Genomic DNA, 17665 nt, shown 5'->3' with positions numbered 1-17665 from the left:
CGCCCAAGATGGCCGCCCCCAGGGCGCACTGAGCCCGCTCCGGCCGCCGCCGCCGCCGGGGTGACGGGGGGTACGGGTAGGGCCGGCCGGGGCACGGTCGGGGCGCTCCTCCGGTAGCGGGATTCGCCCGTGACCGCTCGGCGCGTGGAGCCCCGCCGGGGCTCGTAGTGGGAGAGCGGAGCGTCCCCGGGGAAACAGCATGTGGGGCGCCCTGCTGCGGCGCGGGGTCCGCGGCACCGGCGCGCTCCGGTGCCTGTCCTCGGGCGGCCCGCCCTGGAGCCAGGTGGTGTCGGAGGCCGAGAAGATCGTGGGCTATCCGACGTCCTTCATGAGCCTGCGGTGCCTGCTGAGCGACGAGCTCAGCAACATCGCCATGCAGGTCCGCAAGCTGGTGGGCACCAAGCACCCGCTGCTTGACACCGCCCGGTAAGCGCCGGTGGGAGCTGGCGGGGCACGGCGGAGCTGGGGCCGCCGGCAGCCCTCGGGAACCTTGGCAGAGCTCCTGGAAAGTTTTGGGCTTTGTCCGTGCTCGGCGTCGCCGCGCGGCCGCGTTGGGAGTGGGGTGTCCCCAGGGAAAGGCTGCCCCGGGGGCGGGAGATTTCGCCTCCGCTCCGGGATCCTCGTTTCCTTGCCGCAACAGGTTTTCCCTGCGCTTCTCCGCTGTCATTCGGAAGTTGCTTCGTTGTGACGCCACGTGCGGCGCTTCCCGGTGCGGGAATAAAAAATCCCTTGAAAAGTTCGGCTGCCTTGCTAACAGTTATGTGTTCTTTTAATATTAAGAACTATATTGCAAAGAAAACAAGGAAAAAAGCAGGGAAACTACTCAGCTTAAAAGCTCTAAATGACACTGCTCTGAGCCATGTATTTTGTTACCAAGTGTTTTGGAGTATCCAGCTGGGAGCTGCGAGTTTTTGTGTATTGTTGAGAATTTTAGGGTTGCTAAGCTGTTTATCCACTCTCATTTTTAAGGCAAACTAATGGAACTCTTGTATTCCTGCCAGTAAGCAGAAATTGGGGTTGTTGAACATGGTTTTCTTTGACTGTAAAACAAGAACTGATTGGCAGTGGGTTTTTTTATACAATAAAACTCCAGACGCTTACCAAAATGAAGGGGGAAAAAAAGTGCAATTTTCCAAGGACTTTTGGTTGTGGATTTGAGTGTTTTGGTTGTGTTTTTTGTTTGGTTTTGGGGGTTTTTGGTGGGTTTTGTTTGATAGAACTGTGTTTGCTATAACTGCAGCTATAGTAACATTAATAGAATCCAAGTTTAGTATACACAGTATTTTTTAACAGGCGTTAAGACAAAAATGAGCATTTGTTTAAAGCAGATGTTCTGCTTTACTTTTAAGGAACGGAAATTGTAGTTCTCTAGTGGTCCTTGGCAAATCCACGTTTGTGTTGTAATGATATAAAAACAAGATTTGTTTTTCAAGCTCTCTGTCTCTAAATCTGGTTGTCTTGAGTGAACAAAATGAGTACAGGGGACAAACAACTTTTTTAAAGAAACATGATTTTCAGGAAGGCGGGATTTAGACATTGGCCTTGAGTAGACTTTTCTGGAAGAAACAAATGAAATTGTTAATCACAATGGAAAGTACCTGACTTTAGAAAATGGTGGTGGAGGGGATTTTGTTGAACTTTTTATAAGTGAAGGTTGTGATATTATGATAAAGAGGAGGGATGAGAAGAAAATGCCCTTCTGTCTTTGTCATGTCAGTTGATGGAATGAAGAGAATAGGAGGAGTGAAGCACAATGTATTTGGGCTTTTAAATTTGCACTGCAGGCATGGAAGTGTCACAGAGACCTGCAGTGCTAAAGTGGAACTTTAGAGTGCCTGTTCCATGTGTGGTAGTTGCTGGTTTGTTTGTGAATGAAATTTCAATGCAGTATTTTGGGGCATGGTTGGAAATTTTGTGGTGGAGCTGTGATGTAAGGATTTGTTGGGGTTTTTTATTATTTTGACTGGGCTGCTTCAGGCTTAATTCTGTAAGCCTGTGGCTTGTGGAACACCACTAGGAATATAGTCATGCCCAGGCTCAGCAGGAATTCAATACATTGATTTTTAAAATTCGTGTATGTTTCAGAGTACACTACTAACCTGATGTGTTGTGCTGGAAATAAAAAGTATTTACTCACATTAAACTGAAACCCTGTGCCCTTGCTTTGGATCTTCTTATTTGGTTTCACTGGTTTTTCCAAGGGCTTTGTTGCAGATGGATTTCCAACGGCCTTGACCTTTGTATTACAAAAAGAGTTAATATCCTGCTGACAAGTTTTAGTACGCCCATAGTAATGCACAAATTGTACCTCACTCACCTTGTTTTATGGTGTAATTTTGCAATAAGGTGAAATTTGACCTTGTTCTTTCTCAATAATCTTGATAATTTATTTCTGAAATTTAAGTGTTGTATGTTTCAATATAAATGTGAGTGATTTTAGTTTTGGGTCTGAGATCTATGCCCTGATTTATCATAGCAATTTAGGAAACAGGTCGTGATTTTTCAATACTAGGAATTTTTAAAATATTTTAAAATCTGTCTCATTACTCATTCTTAAAAAGTAACAAAGGTTTCTTGTTGTGTGTTCAGACAAATGTTGTAAAGCATAGGTATCTAAAATATTTTATTTGATGATTTTTTTTTTAAATACTTAAGTGATTGATCTGCAGCTCTAATCTTTGAGACTCTGAGTGAGTAAATGCTATATATATATGAGAAATACTCCAACATTTAAGGAGATTTTTGTATTTGGAAACAACTGAAAAATATGTGCTGTAAAATTGATTAGTTGCATGTGCTGCTTCTCAAGTTTTTGAGATTATAAGTGGTGACAATCAAATTGATTGCTAGCTGTCAGTTCTAAACAATTTTCTTTAAGCTTCTTTGACTGGTGGCATTTTGTCATCAGTGGTTTTGTGTCTACCCTTCCTTCTTTCCTAAAGGCTTTGCCAGCTTTTGGAGTCTTCCTGAGACCATTAGGGGTTTCTTAAAGCAGAGGGCTCTCTACCAGTGCTCATCTGCATGGCATAGGTTCTGAGCTGAGACAGCATAGGACATAATTGCCACCACACTGAAAGCCTTCAGTGTAACTGTAGTGTTGATGAGTGTTTTTAACATTTTGCCAAGCTTTGGCTCACTAGGCTGTTGCAATGCAATGCCTGTGCTGAGAGCCTTGAAGAAGGCAGCTGAAAGGTATCTGTGCGAGACAGGACATGTGGAGAAACAGCTGTTGGGCCAGTATATGTTTCTCTGATGATCCCATCCATTTCTTCCTCTTGTTTGGATGCAGCACTGGCAGCTCCTGGGTGTAAGTGCCTGCTGTGAATCAGGACTGCAGCAGGTGTTCTTCTGGGATGATGTGTGACCCTGATACCTCCTACCAAGCTTATGCCTGGCCAGCAGCTTTAAGTCTGAGAGCTATTGCTGACCCTCCTCTTGGGAGGGCAGAGACGGGTAACTGAGCCCTGCAGTGATGGATTTGGGAGTTCTGTAATCCATGCGGTAAAGCTGAGTTTATATTTTGTTAATTTTTGTTTTATTTCTAAGGTTTTGGTTTTTTAAAAGTCAGCCATGTGAAGTGAACAGCCCCTGTACTAGCTTTGCCAGACTTATTAGAAGGAGGGCAAAATGTGAGGAAAAGGTTACGTTTCGTTTTAGAAAGGCTAATGTCTAGCGGTTAATGGATCATTGGAAACTGGGGTATCTGGATTAGATTCACAGCTGTGCTTTTGGCTCTCTGACTAGAGCAAGTCACTTAATTTTTCATACATGCATTTACTTATCTATGAAGTGAATAATGTAGCATCTGTTTTCTGGAGATGTTACACTTCATTCATTGCAGCCTGTATTGATCACTGTGATCTTTCAGTGGAAAATGGTGTATAAGCAATATTAACAAAGAATGCTTTAAAGAAATGCTATCATTAAAATTAAAATTTGCCTCTAATGGATACTCCGGAAACAAAATTGCAATCTGACTACTTCTGGATCTTTCTGTTTGTAGCCCTGTGAGTCACTGTATGGTTTTTCAGAGCTTTAAGATTTGCTATAATGAAGTGTCTTCAGCAGCTACTCAAAACTAGTATTTCTTGGTTTTTCTCTCTTCAGGCTTTGCTGGACTAAAGCAAAACTTTTTTCAGTGCTTGATTTTCACTTGAGAGGCAAACAAATCTATCTTTTCTCTTTCCCTTCTCCTTTCTAGGCTAGCAGACATCCCTCTTTGTATAGGAAAGAGTCTGTAATTGGCACAGTGATCTATTTTTTTCAAATACATAGTGTGAATAACATTTTCTTGATTACTTAATCTCCCTTGAGAAGGGTATAGCTTGCTGCAGATTGTAAACAGTAAACGTTATGGCCAATGCATCACTTATTATAATATCACTAAATGAAATGGAACACTTCATACATGTAAAATTATTATGAGGTACCATTTAGCTCCAGCCATTCTCTCATTAGCCTGCGGGAGGAATGATTATATTTTAGTTCTGTCAGAATTGTTTGTTGGTGATAAATGCTTAAGTAGGCATGGTTACAGTTTTCCTGGATTATTACAGAAATAAAAAGACTGGCTAGACCAGGTTTTGTTCTGTTGCAGCCCACTTGGTGTAGATCTCTAGACATTTTAAAGCCCAAAAATGTGATCCAGAGCACCTTCAAGATGATATGCTTTTTGTTGAAAATGTCTGATAACACTGGCTTCCTGATATTTAGTTCTGTTTCTTTATCAGCTAGAGATAGCTTACTTTGGTAACACATCTTGTAACTCCAGGTGTAGCATGCATCTACCTTCCTATGCAGGTGTCTGATTTCAGTGTAGACCTAGGCATTTGTTCCAGCCTGTTGTTGATGGAATTGTTATTGCCAATTTATATTTTGTCTTAACAGAATGGTGACGTTAAAATTGTCCTTTTTTTATAATTGAAGGTGGTGTGAGTGACTACGAATAGCTTTTTAGCAACTTGTTTCAAATGTAATTAATTTTTATTTTCTGAGCCAGAAAAATGATAGTGTCTATTTACTTGACAGTGGCTAATGAGGTACCTTTCTCTGAAAACAGCAGGCAGCTGGACACTCAAAGTGATAAGCAGAAGGTCTGCCCATCTTTGAGCTTCTACTACAGTCTTTTAAGTTTTACCAAGCTGCTTAATCTGTAATGGGCATGGGGTCATAAAGTCCTTCTCCTGCAATTGCCAGATTAGAAGTTAAAACACATTTGCTTTCACTAAATTTCATTCTATTTTCAGCTTGCTATAATGCTTTGTAAAAAAATATTTTTGCAGTAGAGAGATGTGATTTTTATGATTGTGGTCAGAATGCCTGTGAAGTTAGCTATGATATGGCAGCAGTGGCATTTCCTGTGTTCACTGCAGAAATCTGTTTGACTTCCTGGAAGCACTGGCTGCCACAGCTGGCATCCAGAGCACTTCTGCAGAAAGTGTAAGCAGTGATGTTAGAAATGCAGAAATATTTTACCTGCTTGATATGTTTGATACTATTTGCAAAATATACTGGTGGTTATAGGAAGTCTGGCTTTGTCCAGGAAGACTATTTCCCAAAGCATTGTGTATAGCTGATGGAAACAGAGGTGTTTTCAGGAGAGCTCCTGTTGATTGAATGACCAGAGTTAAATTCTTGGTTTGCCTCACCCCATCAAGAAATGTTTGTCTTTCAGGAATGCTGGCCCCTCCTAGCTAAGTTAGGTTTTGTGAATATCTCCCAGTCAGTTGTGATAGACTTGAAAAACCTTAATCATGTTACATAATTTAGAAATGTTGGTACTCCCTAGGGTTTTCTGTTACCATACTCACCATCAAGTAAATCTTTCTTAGACACCAAAACCAGTTTATTATGTATTTTGGCTGAAAGAACTCACAAAGAGCTATTGTGGTAAAGTTAACTTTGGAAGGTAAAAAGACTAGAAAGAAATTAAACCATTGCATATTTAATGGACTTTTTATGGACTGAAATTTCCTTCTGATTACTTCCATATTATTCCTTGTTCCTGTGGCCTTCAGTATGGTTCTCAGTCAGCCACCACTTAATACTGTCTTGTACAGTTAGGAGGAAGAGAGAATCCATTTTTGTAGGTCACAGTCTTCCTTTCTGCCATGATCAGGTAGAATGGGATGAATAGATATGTGCTGTTGGTTCTCTCTTCCAAATGTTGTGTTTCATTTTTCATTCTGAATAACTTTGATTAGTGTATGTTTTTTATTAGTTTTCTCCACCAACAATAAATATTACGCTCATATACTTAAATTCTCATATCCATCAGTTATTGCTGCTCTTTTGAAGAGCTGTCAGTAGATGAGTTGCATCAATACTTGTACACTTGGGCTTCAGGTTCACAGTTCATGTTTAAGGGATCTTAACTTTCTTTTTTTAGTTCTTTTAGACATTACACTTTGTTGGGTTTGGCAGTGATAATCTCATTCTGGAAGGTAAAACATATTAGCCAGTTTTCTGTCTGTCTTGTCTGTCTATCTATCTATCTATCTATCCACACACACACCCCCCCATTGTATTAGTAAATCCTAGCTCAGGAAGTCAAGGTAGCCATTGTCAGGATGGGTTTTCAGCTGTAGTGGTGCTGAGTTCTTATCATTCATTCATGGTATTTGTGTGGCAAAATGTATGTGAAGGATGTTTAATTGTACATTACAACACTTAATTTTGCTGAATATTTTGCCACCATAAGCAAAGTAGGATTGAGCAGAAAATCTGCAGTATGAATGTGCAAAAGCTAGACTGCAAATTAAATTCTCTTGCACTTGAATAGTTGGTTTTTTGCAGTGATTCTCATTTAAATATCTATGTTGAATCCAGGTTTCTGTGCTTATGAAGAATGTATTATTTCAGCATGTAGGATGGTCTTTGTAAACAGAGTGTACTTGGTAGGTGGTGATTCTGTTTGGGATTTTCTAATGGAATTATTTACAGTGAAAACTAATATGCTGTCATGGTATTGATAATTTCTGGTATTTGTATAGGGAGTCTGAAGGTTTCAGCAGAATTTCAAGTACAACTTGAAATTGTCTGATTAAATGGAAGACTGTGGGAGTTCTTAAGCTTGGGTTCTCAAGCATGGGACAAAGAAACTGAACGTATAATGCCCAGATCCAAGTGCCAATTAGCCTTGAAAGGATGTAGTGTGCCACACCTAGAGAAAACTTTGCTTTACTTTGGGCATGCAGTAGCCTAAAATGAAGGTAATTTTTAAAGTTCACATCTGTTCTTTCCTGCCTTCAAGTACAATTGATTTGTAATGCATGTGAATATTGAATACCAAGTTTAATGTACTAGTGAATGACTGTTAGGTCAATGTTTTCTCAACACAGGAAAAGAGTACTGAATAAGTGGAAATAGTTTCAAAATAATTCCTTCTGTAACACTGAAGAGAGTTTCCAAATATGCCTTTCTATAAAATGAAAATGAGAACCAATGTCAAAGAGTAATCAAAATTAATATTTGGGTTACTGGAAGTGGTTTTCACTCAGTGAATCTTCTATTTGGCAATGTTAAGTTAACCCCTTTACCTTACAGAAATAAGGGAAAAAGTACTTTACCTAGGTCTTTTTCTCTTTTTGAGGTCTGTATTTTGTAGCTTACAAATAGTGTTCTTCCCTGCTGTGCTGCCTGTTCTGTTGATGCTGTCTCTGAGTTGATTCTCTCCTTGCTTTGGAGGTCCTGGCAGTGGCAGAAGGTATCATTAACCTTGAGCATTTTCAGAGCTCCTCCAGAAACCATGGGTAACACTGTATCCTCTGCAGCACTTTGTAAATCTATCAAGGAAAATACAAGTTCAGGGAGGACAAATGTAAGCTCGGGAGTTAGATGTTTCCATACTTACACTATTGCTTTGTCCTAGGGGTGGCAGACCACTGTCTTAAATTATTAATATCTTTCCTTTACCCCACATCTGAGTGTCTTCGTTTCCCTCAGGGTAGGCAGACTGTCTGCAGTGCTTGCCCTAAAGGAACTCCTGCTAGAGACAAACCTGACAGACTATAAAGGAACACTATGAATTTAAAAATCAGATCTAATACAAAAAATAAGTTTAAAATCTGTAGCAGCTACTTTGCTGTCCTTGAATTGTCCCTGCCAATTGTCTGACATTGACAATCACTTTAGCTTGAATTTTTTTTTTTTCTTCTCTGTTGCTGTATGAAAGAATTTCATTTAAGGAAAGAAAAACTGATCATATAGGAAAACTGTTGAGACTCATTATATATGTGAGCTTTTATCAAACACATGCTGTGAACTACGTAGATTTTACTTATAATGATAGATAAAGCTTAGAAATTTGCCTCAATACTTTATTTAACTGAGAAACTCTAGGACCTTTTCAGCCTGCTGGTGGTTCTTCAGGTAAGCCACAGTCATCTTCAATCCTCAGCTATTCCTAAAGAAACATCAGGAGCTCCAGCTTTTGCATTCATCTTTCTCATTTCTTTTCCATGTAAATTACAAGTGGTGGTTGTTCCCATTTCCTTTCTCATTCCCCCAGTTCATTTCTTCAAAATAGCACTGGTTGGTTCTATTCTATGGCAGCTCTTCCATTTTGGGGAAAAACTAAGGAAGTCCTAAAGATAATCCTCTGTTTCTTAATAAAATGAAAGTTTCTACTTTGTTACATCTAATTTGTTTTGTTCCCCACCTTTTTCCCAGCTAGGGAAGGAACTCATACAGCTTGGCACCACTGATTCAGGTTTATTTTTCTAGTTAGAAATATGAACAAGCAAACACTTTAGCCTTCATTCCCCAGTTTGTTTCAAAAAGTACTGCCTTTAGAAGGAGCTGTCTTCAAGATCAAGTGGAAATTATTTTTGATTATTTGTTGGTTAAATGATCCTATAAGCGTGAGTTGATTGACTTGATAGCTGCCACTAAATATGCACAATAAATTAATTTTATAGAATCTGAACTCTTAAAAAAAAAAAAATCATTCTCCCTAACAGCTTCCATTATTTCTTTTCTAGATCTTCCCACTCATGGTGCAAAGTTCATGATATGACAGCTATCTTTTTCATTAACTGCCTGTTCAGAACACTCCATGAAACAATCATAATCAAAGGGTCGATACATCTATATGTTGTCATTGCTTCTTGAAATAGCTTATCTATTGCACCTTAAAAAAAATGGAAAGGAAGATTCTGTATTTCGGTCATAAAGTAGGACTGGGTTTGTAGCAGGCTGTGCTTGTGTAGAGCCATCCTGTAGGTGCATAGTCCTGGTTAAGGCAATTTGTGGGTGAATAGCCTATGCCAACACTCTTTGTGGTTGGTCATCATCTGAATGATTAGCTGGTAGCAGAAGCACCATGACTAGCTGATTTGGTAAGACTGCTTTTAATCAGACTTAACGGAAAGTTCAACTTGTTAAGAGCTAAATGAAAATTTTTGGCCAAATACACAAGCAAAGCCACAAGTGGAAAAATTGCCTCTTTTGCGCATTTGAAAAATGGCTGTGCTAGCATACGTTTGTTAGTGAGTATTTTTTTTTCCTAAAGATCCATTGTTTTCCTGTTAAATTAGTGTTGAACTTTGAGAGTGAATATGACAAGAGTTACTGTGTTTTTCTATTATGGAAATTCATATATTTTCATCGGCTAGGAACTAAAGGTTCCTGTGATATATCAGTGCATCTTACTTTATGCTTCTTATACAGGGTTAAAGCTTTTACCCCAGTAACCTTCCAGTCTCTTGATTCCCAAATGCTTTCTATTTAATGTGGTTTGTGAAGACTAAAATATATTGTGTGCATATTTTAAAAGGATTTTGGTGATGTTGATGCTACATTATGAAGTTCATATTTGGTTTTCTTTTAGAAGTTGACTTCTGAATATGATCTGTCTCGTATGACTATATTTCAGTAATTAAAAATTAATCTACAGGAAAAACAAGTCTTCCCCAAACCTGTGTTGCCTCATGGAAATGAAGCTGAAGTATTAATGGGCCCAGAGGTCAATTCATCATCTGTTCTTCATCCCCAGTTGTTAAAACCAGAAATACCAGGGAGGATTTGTATTCCATGTTTTATTGTCCACTGGAAGAACTTGTTGCTGTCTGATGATTTGTAAGTTTGGGAGTCATTGACAGACTCTGCAAGAAATTGGATGTCATCTCTCAGTAGGAGTAATAATGTGAAAAGACCATTTTCAGAAATAAGGCTCAGAAAACTTGAGAAAGCTGGTAGTATGGAGACCTTTAGGGTAATTGTGGGTGGAAGCCCTCCTTCCAATTCACATTTATTCAAGGAATGGAAGGCATTAAAGGAGTTTCTACTATTAGAATTTACAGTATATTTTATGTGTCTTTTGTCCATAATATAACTTCATAAAACTGAAACAAGTAGTCTTGCCAGTTGGAAAGTAGGAAATGAATCTGTGTAATGACTATAACGTGTCATAGCAACCAAGTTTTAAAATAGTCAGATTCCAAAATAATGTTATAAAAATTACATCAGAGGAAAAAAAAGTACTGTGTGTTATGTTATAGCAACAGAAACATGGCCTTATTTGTTTGTTTGTGAATCACTTGGGATCTCATTCTGCCTGTGGATTTTTGTGGGGGAACAGGGCTGGAGTTTATGTCCTAATACACAGTGTTTGCTTGAGGGGATGTGTGAGGTTATACTTTTTTTTTGTCATCTCATTCCTGTTACAGTTTGAGAGAGCTGAAGTTAATTTTTCCTGGTTTGAATTTATTTTCAAATAAAGCACCAACTGAATATTGACCTCCTTGATTGCTTTTCTTCTTTTAAGACTTTAAGAGTTCCCTTGAATCTCTGAGTCTTTTTCCAGAGCTTGTCAGGGAACGATAAAATTCTAGTAGCTGAAAATTATGAATGAACCTTCAAGAGGTTGGGGTTTTTTTTTAATTAATGCAAGCATAGCATTGTTGGTGGATGCCATCCTGCAGGAGGCTGTTCTGATGCTTCCCAGAGCTACAGTGAGATTCACAATGGGAGTATGTGCATCCCTCATCCCTCCTCTTCCTTGCATGTGCATGGTGATCCAAGCCCGGAGGAGCTGCTCCCTGAGGCTGAGTCAGGCTTATTCTCTACTGGAGAGCTGAGACTGTGGAGATCTTTTGTAAGGAAGCAGCTCACAATCACAGTGTATGTCCATAACTCTGTGAATGCAAGTGCTTGGCAACATAGTTCTGTGTCACATTCAAAGCTGGACCCAGAAATGGGATGGGCTGTCTTGCTCTGCTTGCACAGATGTTCTGCTTTATGAGATTAGTGCTTGTAGTTAGCTCCTTTGAATATGTTTTCATTTGAGGGCTCTGATTTCTAATTTAACATGTCTCATCCTCAGTCCCCAGTGTTCTTTCATATATACCATCTTCCTAATAGTTAATTTAGAAAAAAAACTTTTTCAGGTAGCTGCTAAGATGTAAACATGCGTTGGAACTAGGAGTTGAGGTGTCTTAATGACTATAATTGTTTCCTTCTCTTTCCTTCTTCTGTTGTAATTGCTAGGTGACTTACTTCCTAGAAATATCAAGTCTGGATTAATATATTGTCCTTGGGTGGTACCACTGCTTTAGATTACCTTGTGTGCATGTAGGTATTAAATATTGAAAGCTGTTTTCATGTTCTCATGTGATGGAGCTCTGTGTAAACAAGTCTTATTTACTGAGCAGTTTGGGAACATGTACACACCGGTTTGCCTTAGGAAATCTGCCATTTAAGCCTTTGTCCTGATTTTCGCTGGCTATAGTAAGTGGAGTGGTAGACAAGGAACCATAGCAGTGAGTGTTACTGAGAGGAAGAACCATTGTCCTGACATAGTGAAGAAAATCTGTTTAAGCTCATGAATAACTGAAATGCTTACCAACTACTGTCACTAATCCTCATGAAACAATTTTCAATCTTTTTTTTTTCCAAAGGCATTCAAAAGCAAAAGTCTCTGATGTTGTATAAAGTCTTTGCTTTCAAGATTTGTTCCCCATGTGTTCAATCTAGAGACAAACAAATATAACCCTTATAAATGTAAGCATTAGGAAAACAAGAAAATACGTTGAAGAAGTTTGAAGACAAATTACTACTTTGAATCTACATAGAATTAATGTTGCAATGCTATGGAGTGTAATGTAAATGTGAAACCTGTGAATGGTGTTGCTAATATCTGGGAGAGTTGTATGGTGTAAACCAGTTGTATGGTTTAAAAAAACCCCAAACAACCAAAAAAACCCCACTTCAGGGAGTGATGATGTGCAAGTTTTATCTGTTTTACAATTTCAAATGTGTATTGTTAAAGACAGGAGATGCTCAAACTTTATATATGTTTAATCTCAGCTTTATTATGAGTAATTTGGAGATGTTTCTACACTTCCATATCAAGAATGGAAACCCGTTTCCTCATTTGAGTGCTAAATAAACATTTCAGAGCTAGTCTAGCTCTAGACAGAGTTAAAGAAAGAGCAAGCTATCTCTCTTTTAGGTTTAAATTTCCCTTTTATGATTTTTATGAATTCAAAAACCATTGAATATTTATTTATTTTTGCTACTGAGACACAAAAGGCAGAAGCCTGCAGGCTTGGTGTGGTGTGGGTAGCCTATTGTGTTTCCATACCTGATGTAATTTTATTTAAAAATTGAATTTTGCATTAGATTACCTCAAAAACGTCATCGTTTGCTGATGTGAAGAATTTCAAATTCTTCCCTCCCCTGTGAATGATGAATTATTCTTTCACAAGAGATCTCAATTATTTTAATTAATTACTTTAGGCTTTAAATCTTTAAATTTTAGATTAAGTTACAGGTGAGTTAAGCTGTTCCCTGAGGAGGTTTTACTATGTTAACAGTGGAGAGGGATGATATTTGCTGCATAATTCTGTAATAGGCTGTTGTATGCTTCTCCATTGAACAAGTCTGCTATTTTGCTTTTGATTTCTGGTTTGTGTCCAGCATTTCAGGGATCAGCTTGGACAGTTAGAAGATATCACCAGAAACATATTTTCCTGTCTGCTGTGGAAGAGAAAGATTAGGACCCATTGAAATACATTGCTTTGTGAAGTTGAGGGCCACAGAAATTTAATGTAAAACCAAACGAGGAACTGCATACATGAAATTTTGTAGAAAATGGACAAAATACAGAGCCAGGTTTATTGGTGTTAATTTCATATCCTGATCTCAGTACGTATTCCCTTTGCTTAAACTATTTCTCATGTATGTATATAACTGGATACAATTACAAGAAGGTAACCTAATCATTGGCTTGTGGGCTGCGGGGATTGAACCAGTGCTTATTTTCCTCTTCTCGTGTATGATTACTTGTTGAAGATGTGATACATTTAGGTCATATTTGGCATGTGTTTAAAATGAGCCCAGGACTGATTTATGAGAAAGAGGGAATAACAAACCTAAATTGTGTTTTCCCATGTGTGAGTATTGTAGCCAAGCTGCAATTTATTTTGTAGTGTCTTAAGTTACAGTAAAAGATACATTCACAAAATAAAGTAGGGTAAATAGTTCAGCCATTACACCTTTTTTTTTTTTCTCTTTTTTTTAAAGTTAGCTTTCATCATTGTGCCTTTAATTGTGTTAATTACTGGGAAGAATTTTTTTGGAGTCTACTTGAAGAACAAGAGGGAGGAGAAACTGCCTTAAGCAAAGACTTTTTTGTGAGAACATTCTTACAGTATTTTATGGGAGAGATATCACTAAGAGAGTCTCTTTTAAAATCCCCATCTTCATACTTTTTTTAATATGCAAGTATTTTTAGTTTCCTAATAATCTTCCAGAATACCAGATTTCAATGCCTGCAGCCAGTGGGAGAGAGCAAAATTATCCTGTAATTAAATTTTTATCATATATTTTCATTTTTTGAATCTTTCAAAAGTGGGATGCTAAGTTAGATGAGTTCAGTTGTTGAACTTGGTGTGCTCTCCCAGTGTTCAATGGTTCAAGTGCTGGCTGCTCACATAAGAGGCCTGGGCTGGGTTCTTCATTCTGTCTGTGTGGCTGTTGGCAAGTCTTTTTCCCCGGAAAATTGTGGCAACTTGGTGTGTACAGTGCCACTTTAGGGGTATGGGCTCAGAACCTGGCAGGAGCGTAATGCCTCAGATACCGTGAGATCAGAACACATGTCCACATTCTTCTTCCCAGTCTGTGTGTTCTGGAAATCCCCCTGGGGAGCCAAAAAAAAAAAAAAAAAAAAATCAGTGTCCTAACCTGGAGCCTCTGCTTACCAGGGTGCAAGAGCTGAAATATTAACTGAAAAGTTTATGAAAAACTTAAATGTGGGTAATTGCATGTGATTGGAATTTGCCTATGATGTTGTGCAACTGATAAACTTCAGTTTTGTTGTGATGTTTTGGTGATTCCTTTTTAACGTTTTTGCTATCCACTATTGTGAATTCCTCTGTTCAAACACTACTGGCAGATAACTTGGAAAATGCTTGATTCTTCTCCCTACAAATGATATAAGATTGTTTTGGCTGTTACAAATTCAATATAACTCGGTTATTAATAAAAATGCAGTTTGGGATGTCAAATAGTGAAAACATTATTTACATAGATGCTGAAAGTCATAATGCAAAGTAAATGAGAACTTTTTATTGGCATCCTATGATACTGAAAAAAAAGAAAGTATTTGTTTATTTCATATGTAAAGAAAGTTGCTTCCAACCTGATTTATTTTTTTTTTTGCTTCATGCACAAGTGATCCTAACACATTTTTAGACTGAGGCAGAAGGTAATCTCCAAGTAACACTATCCTCCTATGCTATTTAAGGATGCATGCCCCACTGATAGTTTTTAAAGCACAAAATAATGATGACATACCATGCAGAGGTCTTGCTTGCCTGAGGCAAATAGTCTGAATGCACTAGATGCAGACTTCTGTTTGCTGATGAAAGTGTTGAAAAGGTGCTTGGTTTTGTTTGGTTTTTTTGTGTTGGATTTTTTTTTTTTTTTCAAGTGACAGTTATGTCTTTTAATTTGCTTTTAATTATACTGCATTCAATTAACAGCTGAAATATTTTACACAGAATAAGAAATGAAGCATAAGGTCCTCTGGAAAAGAAGTCTGGTGCTCAGTTTTGGCAAAAGTTGATTCAGTTGATTGCTTGATAATGGCAAAAAGAACACCAGGCAGTTTGGACAAAATGTGCCAAGCCAGGGGCAAGGTAGCTTTTCAAGCAAAGGAAAAGTCTCCTGACAGACTTCCTAGCAAGTGGGGAATTGGAGTGTTACCACTAAATTATTAGAGAAACAGTTAATGAGGGAGGAAGGAGCTAAGAAACCCACAGATTTCAGAAGGAAAAGGAAGAGGTGTATGTTACAGAAGTCAGATTGAAGAGGAGTCAGGGTGGAGTGTGTGCATGCTGAGGGCTCATCACACTAAGATTGTTAAAAACCCATGAAACAATTCCAGTTTGCATCCAGAGCATTCCAGTGGTTTCAAGAGGTTTTTGCCTGTGTAGTGCATCTGAAAGCTAAGAACCATATATGTTCTTTTCATAACTTTAAATTGAAAACAACAGAAAGATGTAGTTCAGTGGACAAGCAGCTCCTGTTATGGACAGCAGTTCATGAACTTCATTTGTCTTGCAGTGCATGTCTGAATTGTGCATACACAGTCTGACAGCCTTTCTTCAGCATCAGCATGTACCTGTCAAGTAAAGTTGGAAATACTTAGTTTTCTGGTTTGTGTCCAGGTTTTCATACTAATCTTCAGAGAACATACGATACATAAAGGAATGCAATGTAAATTTTTTTAATTCAAAAGGAATGTGAGTAATATACTAGAAGAACTATAGGGAAGAAGAACCTTTACTAACTAAAAGTGCAGAAGTACTGGTGGTATCTGAGCATGCCAATGACCAGGCATTAGCATATTGCTTATACACTTTTATGCAGGAATTAGAAATGCTTTCCTAGTTGGTTGGGACTTAAAAATATTTACTGTAATAGCTTTCTGTTTTGTAGTGAAGCAACTCCAATTTTAGACCCATGATTTGCTGAGGGATTTAATACTTCATCTGCAATCTTGTATTGGCTCTTGTAACTATTCTTTCACTTAAAACTTTTACAAAGCTTTTCCTTTGGCAAGGGAAGTTTCTGGTTATAGTGGGCTCTGATAAGTTTTATTCCTTTTATTATTCCTTTAGTTGTTATATTCTTGCTTATCAATCTTCTGGTTCAAAAGAGCACTATGGAAGAGGAGAAATGGGACAGAGCAAGAAAAACACAAAGAAATGTGATTCTTGTGATGAACAAATGAAAGCTGTGCTGAAATGGAGGATTATTATGGAAGATGTTGTTTGTCAGACCACTGTGTCTGTCACTGTGTCAGTGACCCATATAGACACTAGAGTTCAGAAATAAACCAATTTTTTTTTCTTTTCTCAGTTAAGTATCAAGACCATTTGTTCTGTATAGGATTAATACATAAGATATATTTATTATTGCTGTATTATTTTATTTGAGTTTTAATTGCCTCTTTGGGGAAGAAAAAATTTAAGGCAGAATAAAAAAAATCTTTGCATCTAGAAGAATATGACTAATACTTTTGTGAGCTTTTTTTTAAATGATTCAGGAGAAACTTGTAGATATATTTTCAGTTAATAAAACTTTTTCTGGATATATTGCATAATTATTTCAGAAAGCATGCAAGAGATCTTTTTGTTTTGGTTGACTTCTAAGTGATGCAGTAGGATAGTTTTAGCAAGAGGCTTAAGGCTCATTGTGTTGAGTGCAAGAGGCAGAGTTGGCCAGGGAGGTCTTGGATTGTGGTTTCACAAGCAGCTGAGTTGGTCTGGTTGGTTGCTGCAGGAAGGGAGAGATGACGCTCTTTTCTTCCCTGCTCTTGCCTGTCCCTCCTGTGCACTGGCTATGTATGATACTGGTCTGACCTTTCTGTGAACTACTGTGTAACTCCCTAATCCAGGAGAAGAAAAAACCAGGTGTTTTCTTCATTTTGGGTTTGTTTTCTGTTGTGGTGATCTAATTCGCTGATGGAGGTGGTTTATTGTGCACTCTCAATGCATGATATTTAGGTTCCTTAGCAAGGCTGCCTTCTTCTGGAGAAGTGACTACTTCCCTCTTTTTGTTGGCAGTTTGTACGGACACTTTTGTCCCCGCATCTGAAGTAGCAGCTGAGCTTCTAAACTCTGCAGCACCACCTGAGGTTCCTCTAGCTCTCTGCTAGTTTCTCTTTTAGCCGAAATAAAGCTTAAACAGTTCTGTTTCTCTCCTTGATTCCAAAATATGGGTGAATGGCCTCGCATATTGTAGTTGTCCTCCTTTGCTGTTACTGTTAGTGCACATTGGTTTTGCTTATTAATGTAGTTCTGCAAACAGCAGTGAAGAGAACTTCTAAATAATGAACTCGGGTTTCTGTCTAGATTTTCTCTGTTCACCCCCTCACTGCAGGATTGAGATAGTAGGGGAGCTCAACTGTTGGTATCTGGCAGGAGCAATCCTTCTCCATTTCATGATAATTTCATCTTCATGTAGAGATCAGTGTAGGAAAGGATGTGTTTGTCTTTCACAGGCTGTCTAGCCTTGTGAGGTGAATAGGTGTCAAGTATGCCTTGAATATTTTAACGACTGGTTTTGTCTTGGCCATAAAAAGAGAAGATTACATATCTATTTTCTTTTTAAGGATAGCCGAGGTCATGCTCAGTCACCTCTATATGTTTTCTGAAAT

The 17665-nt window shown here is 38.3% G+C and overlaps 1 protein-coding gene across 4 annotated transcripts in view; it reads left to right on the top strand.

Annotated features, from left to right (window-relative positions):
* The window catches only part of PDSS2 (decaprenyl diphosphate synthase subunit 2), a 118086-nt gene continuing 100421 nt past the window's right edge, over positions 1-17665 (top strand). For 3 of the 4 annotated variants that reach the window (XM_032101394.1, XM_032101392.1, XM_032101393.1), the window contains exon 1: positions 1-426. In XM_032101394.1, coding sequence (XP_031957285.1) covers positions 200-426 — 227 coding nt within the window. In that variant the 5' untranslated portion in view covers positions 1-199. The remainder of the gene's footprint in view (positions 427-17665) is intronic. The other variant, XM_032101391.1, reaches the window with a different exon arrangement.

This window comes from Corvus moneduloides, chromosome 3 (assembly GCF_009650955.1).
Source record: "Corvus moneduloides isolate bCorMon1 chromosome 3, bCorMon1.pri, whole genome shotgun sequence".
Taxonomy (NCBI): domain Eukaryota; kingdom Metazoa; phylum Chordata; class Aves; order Passeriformes; family Corvidae; genus Corvus; species Corvus moneduloides.
The sequence above is the reverse complement of the archived record's forward strand: the minus strand, read 5'-3'. Positions and strand labels throughout refer to the sequence as shown.